Source organism: Manis javanica, chromosome 7, assembly GCF_040802235.1.
Source record: "Manis javanica isolate MJ-LG chromosome 7, MJ_LKY, whole genome shotgun sequence".
NCBI lineage: Eukaryota > Metazoa > Chordata > Mammalia > Pholidota > Manidae > Manis > Manis javanica.
In genome coordinates, this window is record NC_133162.1 from 137841697 (window position 1) to 137862043 (window position 20347).

Here is a 20347-nt window from a genome sequence, read left to right on the forward strand (position 1 = left end):
GAGAAGTGGGGAGGAATGAATGTGGAGGACCTGGATTGTTCTAGACACATGCCTGCCATGGATGGGGAGAAAGATCACGACAGTGAGATCAGGGGACATTTTCAAGGTCACACAAGCAACAGTGGTGCAGTCTGTGACCCCAGCCGAAGGCCTCCACATCTGCCTTCGCCCCTCGGTCCTGTTGGCGTGGTCCAGGGTGATGAACTGCGTTTGCACGGATGGTCTCCATTAAGTCAGGGGCAAGATTCTGGACATGCCAAGTACATAACTGAGTTCTTAATAATGGCCAGCTATGAAACGAATACATTAAAATCTTAGATGTTTATGTGTGTGAGTGAGTGCAAAGGAGAGAAGTATTAAAAATCTGAAAAAATATTTGATAGCATTTTCTTTTATGTAGTTTGTTATTTAACAAGGAAGTGTCAAAACAAAGTGATTTACACATGACTCACCTGCTTTGGTCTGTAGCTAAAGAAGACATGGGAGTGGCCGTGCTCTAAAATCCCTAGCCAGCTCCAGTCTTGATGTTTATGTTGTATAACTGACCAGGAAAATCCTGTATCTCAATTTATTAATTCTGTGTGTCTCAGGTACATCTTACACATCTTCCTTTAAGACATTGCTTATATACAGCATTTCTCCTACAGGGAATGACCCTCCCTTCCCAGCGTTTCCTCTCCCTTCCTTCCTGTATTCACTGAGTTTTTATCAGGCATCTAGCATTCTGTAGTTATTGAGAAGCCAAAGTAACATAAACATGCCCCCTGCCCTTCCGATTCGTCTATGACCCTCCCACTCATACACTCTAAGCACCTTCTCAACAGCTGCACGCATCACCTCCCCTTGGTGCTGTGCTACACACGTGCTGTGCAGGAGTGTCATTCATCTGTCTGCCTAATGGTTCTGCACGTTTATGGAAGGGATTAGCCACATCTTAAAGCCGCATTTTATGCCCAACACCTAGCACAATGCTCTATATACAATGAGAGCTTAAAAGATATATGTTGGCAGTAATGAGATTCTCACTCTCAAACTGTTTTCTAAAACTGGTAGGCTTAAACTACTATATCAAACAGTGATCAATTCTCAGGGTTTTCTAGGCCAAATTGGCAGAATAAATGTGTATAAATCATGAAGGTCAGAGAGCATCTCCCAGAGAGTTTGCAAGTCACTCAAGGACGAAATCGGAGAACTGATGACCTAAATGCATAATCCATTGTTTCAATTAACCTCTGGGTGCTACGAGTGCCGGCAACGTAGAAGGTGAGCCCTTCACGTGGCAACAGTGTCCAGAGCTGCAGGAGATCACAGGCCATCATGCCGTACAGGCCAAGGGAATCTATAGTAAAGGGACTACGTGACTGAGGTATTAGCAAAGAGGCAATATGACTTTTAGAAGAGAAAACTGTGAATTGACTACTAGTGAAATGCAGTATACTCAGAGGGAGGTGATAGGCTAGTGAACCCGCCGTGTGTAGGTGCTGGACTCTCAGTGAGAGCCCTCCTGGCAGTAGGGAAGCTCTCTGGGTCAGTGAGGGAAAGGAGTCAACACCTCCAGCTCCCCTAAAGCACCTGGAGAGAGGAGGGGGGCCTTTGTACGTCCCTGTTGCGTGAGCAGCCGCTGGGTTCATGTGCAAACTCCAGAGGAGACAGACTGTGGCTTTACATGCACCGTTTCAGCCTCTCTAGTTCTGACGGTCTATGTTATAGGATCACACAACACTTAGAACAGAAAGCTAGTTCTCACCTGTGTCTGAAGCAATTCTGAGCCTGCCACTAATTTCAGAGCTACCAGTAGGAAGAGTCTGCAATTAGTTGACAAGGACACAGTGTATTAGGGACCCATTCTGGGCACTCCATCCATGCTTTCCTATGGAGCTCACCATTCTGTTTTACCCAGATGAGACTTGGATTTCCACTTGGGTTCAGCTTGCAGGCTACCTCCCCCTTGGGACCAGAACATGTCCTGAATCCCAGCCAAGACCGCACTAGCCCTTTCTCCGAGGACACTGGGATTTGACTCTCATGCCATCGTCCACTCACTAAGGCACCATCCAGCGACTCAGGAGCTTGGGCTCTGGACTGACAGAGCTGCGTTTGCACCTCAGCCCACCTCTCCACTACCTGTGTGACATGGGCACAGTTCCTTGGCCTTCCTGAACCTCATTCCCTTTTCCTTAAGATGGAAACAGCTCATTCAGATATTCAGAAGGTACTAAACAACATCTCTGGCACCAAATACCAATGTTTGCAGAGTGCCTATTCCTACTGAGTGCCAGATACAGAGCGGCCGCCCCATTGCATCAGGCAGCCTGGGATCCAGACCCCCTGGGAAGCAGCCACAGTCACTACAACCCTTTGCATGAATTCTGAATGGCCATGACTTCATTTTGACTACTGTCCTATGCCCACCTGGCATCTTTTACCTCCCAAAACATCAAGTCTGCTTTGAGGGAAGAGTCTTCTCCCTCCAATTCTGGCGGCCCTTGTAATTCTGCAGTTCTTTTAATAATCATCCCCAAATAGTTCCTGCTAGGGCCCAGCAATAATAGGCATGGAGGTTGCATGGACCCTGCCTTCAAGAGTGGATTTATCTGGAAACACAGGTAAACCCACAAGGACAAGAAAACGAAAGAGGCCTTATGCCAGCTGCTCAGAAACCCAGTCGTTGAAATGTAATCTAATTCAGAAGATAGGCTGAAAGAAGGTTATTTGGTTCTAAAGAAAAGGAAACTTGGGGTATTAAAAATTTTCAGACAGGGAACTTCTGCAAGACAGTGAAATGGGAAGATCCTGAACTCACCTCCTCCCATGAGTGCACCCCTCTACAGCTACATATGGATCATTTCCCCCTGAAAAAGATCTGCAAACCAGATGAAATGCTTCTCCATGACAAAGGATAAAAGGACCACATCGGGACCAGTAAGAGAGGCAGAGACACATCTCACTAAAAACTGCCCCCTGGTGCTGAGACACACCATGGAGAGGGATCTCACCAGACAGGCATCTCTCCTGGAGGAGCAAAGGATGGTGCCCACATCGGCCACTTGGCCCCTGGGAGCTGCACCAGAGAGGTGAGTCCCCAAAGCACCTGGCTTAGAAAACCCATGGGGCTGAAGTTCAAGGGACTCAAAATGCTGTAGGGAACTGAGATTCCCCTTTTAAAGGGCCCATGTGCAGTCTCACTCACCATGAGACTCTGCCAAAAAACTACAGATTGAAAAGCACCTAAACTGTATGTGAAGGAGAAACATTTGCTAATTTGAAAGCATCTGGCAGAGGGGCTGGAAAAGCTGACACTCGGCAGAGAGGGAAGTGCAAGCAGATGCTGTTTGCGCTCTGACTTCCTCTGCTAGCACAGGTGGGAGGGCCTGGACATGATGCCCTCTGGCAGCTTAGCTGGGGGGGAGGTGAGAGAGCCTGGACATCATGCCCACCCCACTGTCTTGATGATGCCAGTGGGCACAGGCTGTTACAGAACTTGCACACTCCCTGGCTGGGGCAGACAACTGCAAATGGTCCAACCCCAGTCCTCCTTCCCGCTTACTAGCCTGCAGCTTCAGACTGAGGTACAGGCTCAAGGTTTTCTACAAATCCAGAGACTGTGGAGGTGCTTCCAGGGTATCTGCATGAGGAAACACTATACTCATGTACCCCCTTGGCCTCTATAATAGAATCCAGCAAGACCTCCTGAAAGGAGGTTATACACCTGTCTGGAGCCCCACTTTTTGCAACTGTCACTCATGGGTCATCCCCAGGTCCGGGAGGCCAGCAGGGATTGTGATCGTAGCCCCACAGGAATGTGTATATTTTCATATTTTAAAAGTTGCTACCTGAGGGTCTGGTTTATGATCTTCCTGAAGCTGGTGCTAAATGAGATTCCTCCCTTGGAATGCTGACAGGGCTTGGCACACCCTCAGCAATGGGGCATATCACGGATAAATCCTACAGTTCAACAACCACTAAGGCTTGGGAGACAACGGAGAGTCAGGCGAGCCTGAAGGAGAAAGATCATCACCTTCTCAAGGTCACTCCACCAAGAGCGGCCGTTTCACCCAACATGTAGACACAAGCACAGAGCCAAGCAAAGGAGAGAGAAATGCGTTACAAATGAAAGCCAGACAAAATACCAGAAAAAGACCTAAACGATATGGAGATAAGTAATCAACCTGATAAGGAATCAAAGTAATAGTCATGAAGATGGACACTGAACTCAGGAAAGGACAGAGAAACAGTGAGAACCTCAACAAAGAGAAATGAAACATAAGAAAGTACCAAACAGAAGTCATAGAGCTGAAGAATACAATAGCGAATGAAAAATACAGCAGAGGGAATCAAGAGCGCGCTGAGTGAGCTAGAATGGACCAGCAGGCTGGGGGACAGAGCAGCGGACTCACCCAGACAGCATCAAAGAGAAAAAAACAATAAAAAAATACAGATGACCTAAAAGACCTATGCACAATATCAACTGGAATAATATGCATGACAGGATTCCCAAAAGGAGGAAAAAGAGAGAGGAAGGGTCAGAAAACTTAGCTGAAGAAGGAATGTTTGAAAACTTTCCTAACGTGTAGAAGGAAAGAGACGTCCAGTTGCAGGAAGCCCAGAGAGTTCCAAAAAAGATGAATCCAAAGAGATACATACCAAGACACATTACAAATTAAAAATAAAGAGGGAATCTTAAAAACAGCAAGAGAAAAGCAAATTGTTATGTAGAAAGGAAGCCCCTTAAGGCTACCAGCACATTTGTCAGCAGAAACTTTGTAGGTCAGAAGGGAATATTATGGCATATTCAAAGTGCAGAAAGGAAAAAATATTCCAAGAATACTCTACCTTGTAATTAGTATCTAGGCTAATACTGAGAAGTAAGGGAGAGATCGTTTTCTAGAGAAGCAAGAGCTAAGGAGTTTATTACTACTAAACTAGCCTTAGTAGGGATTTCTTTAAGCTGAAAATAAATGGCACTGATTAATCACAATAAAACATATGAAAGTAAAAATATAGCTGGAAATGGTAAATACATAGTAAAGGTAGTAGATTCATCACTCACAAAGGTTAAAAGACAAAAGAAGTAAACTAAAACTACAATGATTAGTTCAGGAAAAATTAAATTAGAAAGATGCAAAATGTGACATCAGAACATAAAATCCATGTGGGAAGGGAGTAAAAATGTAGAGCGTAAATGTATTCAAATTTAATTTGCTATCAACTGAAATAAGACTGTGATATACATAGAATGGCACATGTGAACATGATAAACTCAGAGGAATAACTTATGGAGAATACACAAAAGAAAATGAGGAAAGAATGTAAACCTAACACTAAAAAAATAAAAAAAACCATAAGGGAAAAGAGAAAGAAAAGAAGAAACGAACAGAAAGAACAGAAACACCCAGAAAGCAATGAACGTGCCAGCAGTGAGTACATAATTACTTTAAGTGTAAATGGACTAACTTTCCAATCCCATGACATAGACTGGCTGAGTAGCTGAAAGACAAGACACATGTATGTATCACCTACAACAGATTCACTTCAGAAGTAAGGGTAAACACAGACGAAAAGCAAAGAGATGGAAAAAGATGTTCCATGCAACTGGAAACAAAACTAAAGATGGTGTAGCTATCTATAGTCATAGGCAAGGAAGACTTTAAAACAAAAATAAAAAAAGACACAGAAAGGCACTACATAATGTTAAAATGCCAATCCAAAAAGAAGATATAACATTTATAAATATATGTGGACCCAGTCAATATAAGAGCACCAAAATACATGCAACAAATATTAGCAAACACAATGTGGGGAATCAACAGCTACACAAGGATAGAAGGGGACTTCATCACTCCACCTTCATCAATGGATAGATCATCCAGACATAAAACTGACCTCACACCACATGGATTTAACAGATATATACAGAACTTTTCATCCCAAAACAGCAGAATACACATGCTTCTCAAGTTCCCATGGAACATTCTCCAGAACAGATCACATATTAGGCCAGAAAACAAATCTAAATACATTTAAAAAGACTGAAATCATATCAAGAATATTTTTCTGACCACAGTGGTATGAAACTGAAAATAAATTATCAGAAGAAAACTGGAAAAACTATAAATACTTAGATATTATACAACATATTACTGAAAAACTCCTGAGTCATAGAAGAAATCAAAGGATAAATCAGAAAATGCTCAGTAACAAATAAAAACAGAAATGTGACATGGGTGCACTCAAAGTGGTTCTAAAAGGAGAGCTCCTAAAACAAGCTTACCTCAAGAAACGAGAGAAATCTCAAATGAACAAGGTACATTTACACTTAAAGGAACTAGAAGTAGAATAAACAAAGCCCAAAGGTAGTAGAAGGAAATCAATCATAAAGATCAGAGGAGATATAAATGAAATAGAAACAAAAAAGACAATAGAAAAGATCAAAACAAAAGTTAAGAGATGCTTCTTTGAAAAGACAGACAAAATTGACAAACCTTTAGCTAAATTCACCTAGAAAAAGAGAAACCACTAAAATACATAAAATCAGAAATGAAGTCACATCCAATACACAGAAATATAAAGGATCATAAGAGACTACTATGAGTACTTTTATGCCAACAAAATGCCCAACCTAGAAGAACTGGGTAAATTCCTAAAACTGGCTATCATCAAACACCGAATCATGAAGAAATAGAAAATCTGAATAATGCAATTACTACTAAAGAAATTATTCTATAATCAAATATCTCCCAACAAATTAAATTTCAGGACCAGATGGCTTCACTGGAGAATTCTACCAAACATTCAAAGAAGATTTAATACCTATAATTTTCAAACTCTTCTAAAAAATTTGAAGGGGAGGGAAAGCTTTCCAAAGTCATTTTATGAGGCCAACATTACCCTGATACCAAATCCAGACAAGAACCTCACAGAAAAAGAAAATTGCAGGCCAATACCCCTGATGAATATAGATGCAATAATCCTCAACAAATATTAGCAAGCCAAATTCAAGAACACCGTAGAAGGATCACACACCATGATTAAAAGCGATTTATTCCAGGATTCCAAGGATGGTTCAACATGGGCAAATCAATCAATGTGATATACTGTTTTCACAAAAGGAGGAATAAAACCATATGGCCATCTCAATAGATGTAGAAAACAGATTTGACAAAATTCAACATTCATTTGTGATAAAGACTCAACAAATTGCATATAGAAGGAATGTACTTGTACTTACAGCAGTTAGGCAAGTAAAAGAAATGAAAGTCATGCAAATTGGAAGAAATGTAATAGTCACTATTTACAGATGACAGGATACCATACATAGAAAATCCTAAAAACTAGACCAAAAAACTGTTGGAACTAATAGATGACTTTGGTGAAGTTGCAGGATACAAAATTGACATACAAAAAATCTGTTGTTTCTATATACTAATAACTGTCAGAAAGAGAAATCAAGAAAACAATCCCACTTACAATTACATTAAACAGAATAAAATACCTATGAATAAATTTAACCATGGACGTAAAAGAGTTGTACACTGAAAACTACGACTTTGTGACAGAAATTGAAGAATAAAAAATAAATGGAAAGGTATTCCATGTTCATGGATTGGAGGCATTAATATTGTTAAAACATCCATCCTAGCCAAAGCAATCGGCAGGTTCAACACATACTTATCAAAATTCTAAAGGCATTTTCACAGAACTAGAACAAATGATTCTAAAATTTATATGGAGCCTCAAAAGGCCTAACCAAAACAACCCTGAGAAAGAGAAAGGAAGCCAGAAGTACGGCATGCTCCCAGACTTCAGATGATACTGCAAAGCTGTAGCGATCAGAACAGTACGGCATTAGTATGAACATAGACCCATAAATTAATGGAGCAGAATAGAGCCCTGAAATAAACCTATGTATGTAAGGTCAACTAATTTTTGACAAAGGAGTCAAGAACATCAGGAAATAGACAATCTCTTTAAAAAACGGTATTGGAAAAATGGGACAGCTACGTGTAAAACAACAAAACGGGACCAGTGTCTCACAGCATACACATAAATTAGCTCAAAGTGAATTAAAGGCCTCAATGCAAGACCAAAAATCATAAAACTCCTAGAAGATGCATCAGTGGTTAAACTCCTGATCTGGTCTTAAGGATTTAACCTGTTAAATTGGAGATGATATTTGTAAATCATATATCTAATGAGTGTTAAACATCCAAAATATACAAGGAACACGTACAACTCAATAACAAAACAACACATGTAATTTCATGAAAAATTGGTCAGAGTATGTGACCTGACATTTTTCCAAAGAAGACAAACAGATGAAAAGATGCTCCACATCACTGATCATTAGGGAAATGCAAATCTAAACCACAGTGAAATATCACCTCACATCAGTCAGAATGGCTATTATAAAAGATACAAGAAATAATGTTGAGGAGGAGGATGTGGAGAAAGGGGACCCTCATGCATTGTTGATGGGAATGAAAATTGGTGCAGCCACTTTGGAAAACAGTGTGACATTTCCTCAAAAAATTAAAAATGGAACTAGTATATGGTCCAGCAATTCCAATACTGGGCATCTATCTGAAGAAAATGAAATCACTAACTGGAAAAGACATATGCACCCCTATGCTCATGGCAGCATTATTGTCAGTAGCCAAAATATGGAAACAACCTAAGTGTCCATCAATGGATGAGTGGGTAAAGCCACTGTAGTAATTACACACAATGGATCATTACTCGACCATAAAAACAATGCAATCTTGCCCTTTGTGACAACATGGAGGGACCTAGAGGGTGTTATGATGAGTGAAATAAGCCACCGCAGAAAGGCAAGTACCACATTATTCACTTATATGTCGACTCTAAACAACCAGCACACAAACAAAATGAAACAGAATCATGGACACAGAGAAAACAGATCCGTGCTTGCTGAGGGGCAGGGGGGAGGGGAGGTGAGTGAAAAGGATCGAGAAGTGCAAACTTGCGGTTAGAAATAGCTAAGTCATGGGGATGTAATACACGGCATGGGCAATATACCCAATAACGCACCGACTTACATGGGGGCAGACGGAACCAGACTGACCGTGTCAACATTCTGCCCGGTACGCACATGTTGTGTTACTGTGTTGTAACCTGAAACTAATGTATCCTATGTCAATTACACCTCACTTAAAAAATAGACAATATAACTTACAGCTCCAATTCAGTCTGAAAAAAAAAAAACAACCAGTTCTGACTGAAAATGCCAAAGAAAATAAACGATCCCACACACAGGTGTCTAAACTCAACATAAAACCTTAAAATTGTTCCTCAAGACATAAGGTATGCTTATTTCTCATTTCAAACTAAAAACAAAAACCTGTCAAGATTTATGGGGTGGCGGGTGGCTTCAGAACTGAAAAAAAAAACAGATTAGTCCCCAAAAGGCTATTTTTTTTTTAATGGAAAAATCCATGTTCTCAACAAGTTAATATTTCCAGCAACACAGAATAAAGATGACAATAATAACATTCTTATGAGTCAATTTGCCATAACGAATCTTAATCCTCACTTCACTATAGTTTTCAATGAGAAACGGGTAATTATCCAACAAGAAACAGCGATGAATATAAAACAGAAATCTCCCCCCCCAGCAAGGCGGGTCTGCCGCAGGGGAATGCATATGCGAACTGCAGCACATCAGAGCCAGATTGGGCCTCGGTTTGAGGTGGAGAACTAGGGACATTCGAACAAGGATTGCTTATGCTACCAATTGCAAATCATCACATTTTATGTACACTTTAAAAATATAAACATTAGGTGATATTTTTTTTCCCTAAAGTAAAAGCAACATAAACTAACAACTCATTCAATTTAGTGCATGAGTTTCTGAGGCCTCGTCCCGTGCCTCTTGGTCTCTGCCTCCACCTCCCTCTCCACCTCACAGTTTGGGACAATCTTTCACTTACACCATCAGCTCAAGCCAAGGAGTTAGGGAGAAAAGTGTTTTTTCACAGCTTGCGACGAGTTATCCTTCACTTCCAAGCTGAAGATTGTTTATAATGACAGATTAATTCTAAAATTTGTACGTTTTGTATGTTTAACCCTTTTAACTGTTTTCAAAACTTGAATAGGGGCTACATAGCAGAGGCTTTAAAATCAGATCGGACCACAGATGTGCGTGCCACAGGGCATGACCCGGACGGCCTTGGACAAGGAACATAACTGGGCGACGTGGATCACGGCAAGGTATAAAGTGCCCGGTACGTAAGACTCAAACATGCAAGCAAACAACCGCCTACTCAGTCCGTCAGTAGGTTCCCACTAACGGTCAGACTCTGGGAGTGTATTTCTGTTTTTGTGAATGTAGGAAATGAGGCCTCCTTGGCAAATTACCCAAATTGCCAGAAAAGGAAGAAAACACTAACCATTTTTGCAACAGATACTCTAATTTCCCCAGGAATTGGAGCCATGCTGCAGAGAGGACTCATACATGGTCTAATTATTTCTGAACGGACACTCCACATTATTCAGGTAGCCACAGTCTGGCTCTAGGAAATGACACACTCCGCTGGTCGCCACCACCCCATCTCGCTTTATTCACGGAGCGACGGGTCCTACCCAGATGCCGTCTTCTTGCTTGTGCTGCTTCCAGTTGCGTCCGGTGTCACTGAACATCAGGCTGTAACTCGTCACCCAGTCAGAGCTCCCAGATCTGCCCTGCGTGGCCACCGCTGTGATCTCCACTCTGCTTCCCAGGTCCAACTGGAGCCACTGCTGAGCGCTGGAATCTGCTGGGGACCAACCACCGGCTCCTGGAAGTGGATCAGAGAGAGCTGTTGTGTCATCCTGCATGGCCACAGCTTCCCACTCTCAGGAGAAGTGAAACCATTTCTGTACCCCAAAATACACCCTGCCTGTGTTCCCAACCCCCTGGTACTCTTCTGGGCACACCTTCTGTCTCCCTACTCCATCCCCATCTAACTCCCTTTCATGGTTTAAAATTCACCTAAAATGCTGTTTCCTTCATGATTCTCATTTTCTTTCCTCGGTATTACAGCTTCCCTTTTCTGGATTCCTAGTGGTATTTGTTTCATTTCTGTTTTACTCTCTTACAGCCTGAACTTCAGCATGCCTTACATCTCTGCCTGACCCTGGTAGCTCCTTCCTTCCCTCTTTCCTCTGCAACTTCTCTCTCTCCAAATACATGCTGTGGACCTGCCATGGGCCAGGTGTTCTGCTGCAGACACAAAGACGGCTAATCACTGGCTCTGCTTCAAGATGCTGGCATCCGTTCGTTCACCAGATGCTAACTGTGCACAGGGCGTGTAGGCACCGGAGACACACACACAAACGTGTAAGGAGATGCAGGAGAGGTGACACAAGGTGCCAGAGGCACCCCGAGAACAGAATGCCTGGGAGGGGATCAGAAAGGCCTTGGACAGCGGCTCAATCTGAAGCCGTGTGGCCGTGCCCAGGCACACGGGATTGGTGGAGAAGCTGGGGAGACCCACCAGGCCCAAGGGAGCAGCACACGCAGAACCTCAGAGAGTCGCATGAGTGAGCGTGCACTGCGTTCCTGGGTGTCCGTGTGGCTCCGCTGATTTGCCACCAGGGAACAAGTGGACCCCAGGATTTCGTTACTACTGACCCACTGGAACTTCTCAGACCAATGTCAGCTGTCACTTACTTGGAGAGTTTGGGCCTACGTTTCCTGTTTTATTTCAGAGGTCAATATTTTCATTTTTGCTCACCCAAGCGCTCACAAATCTGAATCCCGAGTGGAAACTACTATGGGACGTCTGCCATGGGGGCAGATGGGGAGAAAGCACCTCCTTTGTGAAGCACTTTGCTCAGGGCATCAGGCGGGGAGTTAACTGAATTTTGAATTTAGAGGAGCTAATCAATAAATTCCTGTTTACTTCAACCCACGTCATTGACAGTCATCTGCAGGGATGTGCCGTCTGCTTCCTCGCTCCCTGGGCTCAGCTAGACTCCCCGTGGCAGCTGAGAACTCTCCTAGGCCTGGGGGCCCACTGCAAGGACACCTCCCATCACACAGACGGGCGTGTGGACAAAGGAGACAGAGAACATGAGGTGGCCCCGCTGTGGCCGAAAGGCACAGCCTACAGGTTGTGTGTTTTCTCCCACTAAATACCTGTGCTATTAGGCTTTTGTTTAATAACATGTTTTCACTCCCCTGAGAAGATTCAGTGCAGGGAAAGGAAGGGATGGGATAGGCTCAGCCCTAACGCGAACGTACGTCATGAAGTGTTTGTGAGACATGAACACAGTGGAAGGCACTGCCATCACAGAGGCCCAGTCCTGTCCTTTGGAGCAACAGGACCGCAGGGGGCACATGTCAGCAGTCCAGACCATCAGTATGGCCCCCTGGACAAGCTCCCCCAGTGGGAATGAGTGGGGAGACCACCGGGTCTCTTCCCCACTTGCTCTCCCCTCTGCTGATGGATGCACTCGGCCGCGAGGCCTCCGTGACATCAGACACACAGCCTGGAAAGACCTGGGTCCCTGCACCGTCACACGGAGGGAAGCCTCTGCCCACCAGGGCTCCGATTCCGAGCTGTTGAACGAAGGTGAGCCAAACACCTGCTGTGCCGAGGCCCCGGTGCGCTGGAGCCCTTCGACCCCGCAGCTTAGCCCATCGCAGAACCGGGCGATGTCCACAGTGTGAGGCCCACACCGGCTGGGGAACCTGACCCAGCAAGTCTGGGCACCCGGCACTCGGGATACAAGCATAGCTACTGAGACTGCTGTGTAACAGAAACAAGTGTTTCTAGAGACCCAGAGAAACCGGTACGGACCAAAGGCACTGGGAGGAGGCGTCTGAGCAGAAATCCTGAGACGCCAGGCCCAGAAGCACATTTTTATCAGTTGAGCTTGTCTTCCTCACCGAGACCACGTGCCTGATCCATCCTATCCTCTCCCGACTTCTCAAGACTGACAGGAAGGCTTAAGGAGGAGATCTTACATTTCCAAGAGATCTAAAATTACTCCGAGCCTACTCTTTATTTCCACTCAATTTCTCCTGCTGCCCATTTCAGGCCTCTTTCTTCTTAAGAAAAGCAATGTTGTATAAACTGCATGATCTCAACAATATGAAAGGTGATCGAAAACAAATGTGTGTGGCTGTTTCTTCTCAGTGATGAAAGTATTGGCAATTTCAGTGTTTTTGCATGAAACATATTTTCTATTATCTACGTGTCTTTCTTTGATAAAATGAGACTCTCACAACTCACATTTATGTGATCCATCACATAGAGTATAGGTAGCAATCTGACAGCCAATGGAACAATATAGAATGCACGGCTCTTCTTGTGTGGCAATCTCTATTTTTGAAATCAAAGTCCTCAGACCTTAATTATCTCTCTTTTGTCCCCAGTGGTTTACAACAAGATTTCCTAGTTTAGCTTTAGAGTTTTTCTTCCATTTCTCCTAATTCTCATCAATTCATGTATGGAAAGAAGAAAATATAATAACAGGAAATTCTCCCCACGACCTTGCAAAGAATAAAATCATGAGGCTGACCCCAAGTCAAACCAAACAGAAGCAAAACAGAATGTTTTTTAAAAGGTGGGGGGAGGGCTAAGTCTAAAAATAATTTTTCAGATTTATTTAAAAAACAGCACATCTCCCTTCTGCCTTCAATAAAACCTGTTTGTTAATCTCCCTGAAATGAACCAAAATGGACTTGTTAGCACTCATTCACCAATCAAGTTAAAATTTCCCAAACCCAGGCACTCCAGCTGGAGATCTGAAGAGGAAGGGCCGCGGCCCAGGCACTCACCGCCGAGGACCCCACACACACCCCGGTGTAGAAGGCGCTCCCGGCACCACAGCCTCAGCGAGACCCGGCACCGCCATGCTGCTACGGTGAACGGTTTCTCCTTCCTCCGAACAACACGTGTGTTTTCACAAAGATGACAGTAACCCGAAGACACTATTTGCACTGCTCTAAAGACTCCCGTGCCCACACTGGCTTTCCATTTCTGAATTATTTCTAAATTGGAGCATAATGTACACACGGACGCCTGAGCTTTGCAAGTTGCAGGTATTCCCTAAGCGGTGGTGGCTGCAATCGTAGCTCAGTATCAATGATTATTAACTTCAATTCCTGTAAACCCTGAAGCTTAAACATAAAGGGACTTCATTAAACAAAAAATGTACAGGACATTTTTAATCTGAAAGGAAAAATAACTTCACCTTAGATTTTTACCGCACCCAGACTTCTCCAATAGTTTTTAAACAGGGGATCTTGAATGACTCAGAGACTTAGTTTGCCCCCAGCGCACCCCAAGCCTCTGATGCTCTAACCGCGTTGTCTGACACATTGGGAGAAAACGTTGTGTCTGGACTAAATACAAGGAAACCTGGTCCCAAACGCCGCTCTGCTGAGGCTGGATCACGAGAGCTTCTCCCGTGGGCTCCGTCCCTGGAGGCACCTGGGAACTTGCAAGGACGTCAGTCACATACTCCCAGGCCTGCTCCTAAGTGACGCGTTCAGGGCCTGACCTGGAAATCTGCGTATTTAGAAAGGGGCTCATGACATGCCGAGTGGTCTGGGGAGCACTGCTTCTCAAGTTGCAGCTCTAATATTTAACTGATCTATTTAATGGTCCAAAGTAGCTTAAATACAACACGCTATTTTTGATTATTAAAAACTGTACACAAACCAAAATAACAACACAAAATTGCCTTTGGATCCAAAAATGGACATCCTCGCACCCTTTCTCCAACTGGGTCGCAGTCTGCCCACCCAAACACGGAGGAGCACATAAAGTACCTGAAATCAGACTTACAGGTGTCAAGGAACCCTGAAAATGTGTGAGTTCAGACAAGCCCCCACCACGTAGCACTTCCCACATAGCTCCATGTCATCACCGACCCCACACGCCCTCGCGCACTTGGTCACGCACAGCCCCAGCTGACCGCTGCTCGCGCTGCCCAGGGCTCGGCTCTGCCCTGCGTGCTCGGCAGACATCACCTCGGTCACTCCCCGGCAGCTCTGCATGGCAGGAGCGGCTCTTTTCCCCATTTTACAGGTGGGGAAGGAGACCGAGGCCCCCGTAGCTGGGCAGCCTTCCCAGGAGCACACAGCCAGTAAGCGGGAGCAGGGGACTCCAACCAGAAGCCGGGCTCAGAGCCCGAGGTCTTGGCCGTTGGGCCACACTGCCCCTTACCCCAGACAGGGTGCACTCACTGGGACAGGGTGCCCTCACCGGGACAGGGTGTCCTCACCCCAGGCAGGGTGTCCTCACGGGGACAGGGTGTCCTCACCCCAGACAGGATGTCCTCACTGCAACAGGGTACCCTCATCGGGACAGGGTGTCCTCACCCAGACAGGGTGCCCTCACCGGGACAGGGTGTCCTCACCCCAGGCAGGGTGTCCTCACCGGGATAGGGTGCCCTCACCCGGATAAGGTGTCCTCACTGGGACAGGTTGCCCTCACCCCAGACAGGTTGCCCTCACCGGGACAGGGTGCCCTCACCCGGATAGGGTGTCCTCACCCCAGACAGGGTGCCCTCACTGGGACAGGGTGCCCTCACCCCAGACAGGGTGCCCTCACCGGGACAGGGTGCCCTCACCCCAGACAGGATGTCCTCACCGGGACTGGGTGCCCTCACCCGGATAAGGTGTCCTCACTGGGACAGGTTGCCCTCACCCCAGACAGGTTGCCCTCACTGGGACAGGGTGCCCTCACCCAGACAGGGTGCCCTCACCCGGATAGGGTGTCCTCACCCCAGACAGGGTGCCCTCACACGGATAGGGTGTCCTCACCCCAGACAGGGTGTGCTCACCGGGACAGGGTGCCCTCACCCCAGACAGGATGTCCTCACCGGGACTGGGTGCCCTCACCGGGACAGGGTGCCCTCACCGGGACAGGGTGTCCTCACTCCAGGCAGGGTGTCCTCACCCCAGACAGGGTGCCCTCACCGGGACAGGGTGCCCTCACCCCAGACAGGGTATCCTCACCAGGACAGGGTGTCCTCACCCCAGGCAGGGTGCCCTCACCGGGACAGGGTGCCCTCACCGGGACAGGGTGTCCTCACCCCAGGCAGGGTGCCCTCACCGGGACTGGGTGTCCTCACCAGGACAGGGTGCCCTCACCAGGACAGGGTGTCCTCACCAGGACAGGGTGCCCTCACCCCAGGCAGGGTGTCCTCACCGGGACAGGGTGCCCTCACCGGGAAAGGGTGTCCTCACCGGGACAGGGTGCCCTCACCGGGAAAGGGTGTCCTCACCAGGACAGGGTGTCCTCACCCCAGGCAGGGTGTCCTCACCGGGACAGGGTGTCCTCACCCCAGGCAGGGTGTCCTCACGGGGACAGGGTGTCCTCACCCCAGACAGGATGTCCTCACTGCAACAGGGTACCCTCACCGGGACAGGGTGTCCTCACCCCAGGCAGGGTGTCCTCACTGCAACAGGGTACCCACATCGGGACAGGGTGTCCTCACCCCAGACAGGGTGCCCTCACCGGGACAGGGTGTCCTCACCCCAGGCAGGGTGCCCTCACCGGGACAGGGTGTCCTCACCCCAGGCAGGGTGTCCTCACCGGGACAGGGTGTCCTCACCCCAGGCAGGGTGCCCTCACCGGGACAGGGTGTCCTCACCCCAGACAGGGTGCCCTCACCAGGACAGGGTGCCCTCACCGGGACAGGGTGTCCTCACTCCAGGCAGGGTGTCCTCACCCCAGGCAGGGTGTCCTCACCGGGACAGGGTGCCCTCACTCCAGACAGGGTGCCCTCACCCCAGACAGGGTATCCTCACCAGGACAGGGTGTCCTCACCCCAGGCAGGGTGCCCTCACCGGGACAGGGTGTCCTCACCCCAGGCAGGGTGCCCTCACCCCGGGACAGGGTGTCCTCACCCCAGGCAGGGTGTCCTCACCGGGACAGGGTGTCCTCACCCCAGGCAGGGTGCCCTCACCCCGGGACAGGGTGTCCTCACCCCAGGCAGGGTGTCCTCACCGGGACAGGGTGTCCTCACCCCAGGCAGGGTGCCCTCACCCCGGGACAGGGTGTCCTCACCCCAGGCAGGGTGTCCTCACCGGGACAGGGTGTCCTCACCCCAGGCAGGGTGCCCTCACCCCGGGACAGGGTGTCCTCACCCCGGGACAGGGTGTCCTCACCCCAGGCAGGGTGCCCTCACCCCGGGACAGGGTGTCCTCACCGGGACAGGGTGTCCTCACCCCGGGACAGGGTGTCCTCACCGGGACAGGGTGCTCTGCTCCTGTTCCTTCCTCTTCTTCATATTAGCAATTCTCACAGGAACCCTAACTCACACTGCGCGTTTTCTTCCGTATCTTTCCTGCCACGTAAGTTAGCAACGGGAGTTTTACTTTCCATTGACTAGAGAATGAAGCGGCCTCCAGGGCCAACTCACTCAGCCAGGTCATGCTGAGGGACGGCTCTCCGGCCCAGTTGGTGAGTCCCCACGCCTGCCTGGACCACACGGACCGGGGTCCTAAGCAAGCAGGAAATGACTCTTTGGGAAAACTCCACGCAAGGTTTAAAGACAAGAGACCCAGGTCCCCCGACTCCAGCTCGGCCCCCTGCCAAGCCCCCAACCGGGAAGGTTTTTTCTAACTCCACATGCTGGGATCTGAGCTGCAACACAGTGCCTGGTAGAAAATGCAGAAATTCCTCTGTTTCTACAGTTATTTCCACTTCTAGCCCAGAAAGGGAAAGGAAGATTGATGGATCTCACACACAGGAAATGGGCACAAAACACAGATTCTATGCAGGGGTCTGCTGAGCGGTATGTCACAGCTTCCATTCAGAAAAGGACGGCCCACTTCATGCAAGACCAATAGGAGCTAAGAAGCCTCACACGCATTTAGCATCTGCACATCCAATCTCTTCTCAGCACACACCCTGGCCATTTTGGAAAACCCCAAAAGAAACCCTAAAAGAAGTATTTCCTAGGCATGCATTCCCCTGAAATTTACACAAGGCCCTAAAAAGCTATAGCCAGGCTCTCAGAAATGCCTGGGGGGTTAACTTAAATTACTAGCTGCATTGAAATTATTAAACATTCAGTGCCGCTGTAAGCGAAGATTCGAGAGTTTTTAGGGACAAGCTACCTAGTGATGGCAATGAGGAGGGCAGACAGACTGTCCCCTAAATATTTAACATCATACAGTGAGGGTACCGTCACACACAGGGTCCTGCACCTCCACTCAGAGCGCTGTCATCACCCACCCACCTGCCACAGGACTGGTGTCTGGGTGCTCCTGGGCTGATGGCTGGACCTCTGTGCATCACCCTGCTACTACGGGGCAGGGTGATAAGGCCTGGGCCGGCTGCCAGTGTCCTGCACATCCACGCACATGTTTATTTAGGGACTCAGAAGCCTCCCGGGGGCAAAGGATGTGGGACCTTATCCGAACACCCTGGGGGTTTCCAAAAAGATGGAAGCCTGTAGGGAGACATGGGTGGCCCCACTGAAAGAGCAGAGAGGCCCTAGGAAGAGGCTGGCATGAAGGAGCTGAGACCTGCTCAGACCAGGTACCAGGATGCAGGCGGCCCCCGGAGGAATGCGTCGGGGCCTGGCTCTCTGTGTGGGACCCAGTTTGGGTTCCTGGGTCAATCACGAGATGTGGATTGGACTCTAAGTGGTTCCCTTGGGAACTAACCCCAGGAAGCCAGGTGATGGCGGTGGGGAGGAGACAGGGAGGAAAGGAGAGATGACCCAGGACACGTCGGTGAGTCAGCTGCTCCTGCAGGAGCTTAGTCCCCCCGAGAGGATGAAATCTGCCTGGAGCAAGAGGAACCCGGGGTGTTTGTACCCCAACTCTGTCCTCACCGACTGAAGGCCACTGGAGGGCAGGGCGGTGTCAATGCGCAGGAGAGAGCCCCTGGCAGAGGGACAGTGCAGCTGCTGGGGCTGTGGGTGGTTCCGGCGGGGATGTCCTCAAGGGTCCCCCATGATCTCATCAGCAGATGGTTTCACTCCCAGTGGCAGGTGCTGGCTGACAACCAGGACCATCTGTCCTTCTGCAGAGAGCTGCCTGTGGCCAAACAGGGCTCCCAGCCTGGGCAGCTCCCACTCAGCAGGGACTCACACAAGGCTTACAAGGCTGAGCCACGGTCTCAGGGCATGGCTGATACTCGTGGTGCAGTCCTGGGCCAGGCACTCCCCTTGGCACCTGAAGGAGGCTGGACCACCGCTGAGCCCCCAGTCCCTGCTGGCCTTCCCACTGCCCCCCTGACGATCCACCTCGAGATCCCACCTCCACAGATAACATGGGCAGGGAGACCCTTCTCAGCTCAGCTTCTCAGACGCAGTCCTTACGCTGACGTGACGTCCAGGAGATAAAGCACCAGCATGCCCTGGGCAGTGCAGGCGCTTGGCCGCACACCTGTGTGTCAGCTACTAGTGTCCTGGAGGGTCTGACGCTCGTTGCTGCCCTGTGATTCCTGCAGGTCTCTTCCCTTGTGAAGAACGGAGCCATTAAGTCCTCAGGGATCCGGCCGCACAATTCGCAGCTCAGAAGTGACGTAAGAAGTGAGGGAGATCAACAGGAGAGCATCTGGGGCTCGGAAAGTTTGGAGTTTGGTCCCAAGGAGGGTATCTCACATTTATGCTTCTTGCACGCCAGGGACTGATTCATAAATTCATAAACATTCAGACATTTGTAGAAACTAAGGTGAGAAGGTCATGTATAAACAACTTGAAAAGACTCTCGAACTGTACTGTTGAATACAGTAGTCACATGTAGCTATTTCATTTGTCTTAAAAATTGAATTCCTCAGTACCATTAGCCACATTTCAACAGCCATGTGTAGCTCGTGCCTTGTTAGACAGCACAGTTCTAGAATATCCCATCCTTGCAGAAATTTCTATCGAATAGACTGCTCTAGAATTTATCTTCTAAAATGGTGCAAGCTGAGCTCTGCTTTAGTTTGATAATCAATGCCATTGAACCCGACCCACCAGCAGCCCTGGACTAGGAAATCTTAGTGGATTATTTACTCCTCGTTTAATGGTATGTGATTAGGGAGCTCCGTCCAGGAGAAAAGCAGTGCCGAGGACTGACCAGCAAGATAAGATGCTCTTCCTGTTTTTAGGCATATGGAGGAAAAATGACTCTCCAAAGATCTTAAAGGAAAACGGGGAAGGGGAAGTGAAAGCCATTTAAAAGCACGGGTTCCATGTGCTTGGCGCTGCAGCCTGGCCCTCTCTCTCAGGAGCAGTCCGCTCCTCACCGCAGTGAATGCAGGCAGCTTTGTGGGAAGGCAGTGCTCAGTCTAAGCCTGATGTTTGAGTTGAAAGGGTCAGTTTCTACTCTGTGGCTTGGGACAAGTAATAACTCTACTCCTATTAAAAAAAATAGTTAAGGTCGACTTTA

General features: G+C 47.8%; 1 protein-coding gene across 4 annotated transcripts in view; it reads right to left on the reverse strand.

The window, feature by feature from the left end:
* CNTNAP5 (contactin associated protein family member 5) overlaps positions 1-20347 on the reverse strand; it is a 597575-nt gene that overhangs the window by 422370 nt on the left and 154858 nt on the right. For all 4 annotated transcript variants that reach the window (XM_073241652.1, XM_073241653.1, XM_073241654.1 and 1 more), the window contains exon 3: positions 10600-10793. In XM_073241652.1, the coding sequence (XP_073097753.1) occupies positions 10600-10793 (194 nt within the window). The remainder of the gene's footprint in view (positions 1-10599; positions 10794-20347) is intronic.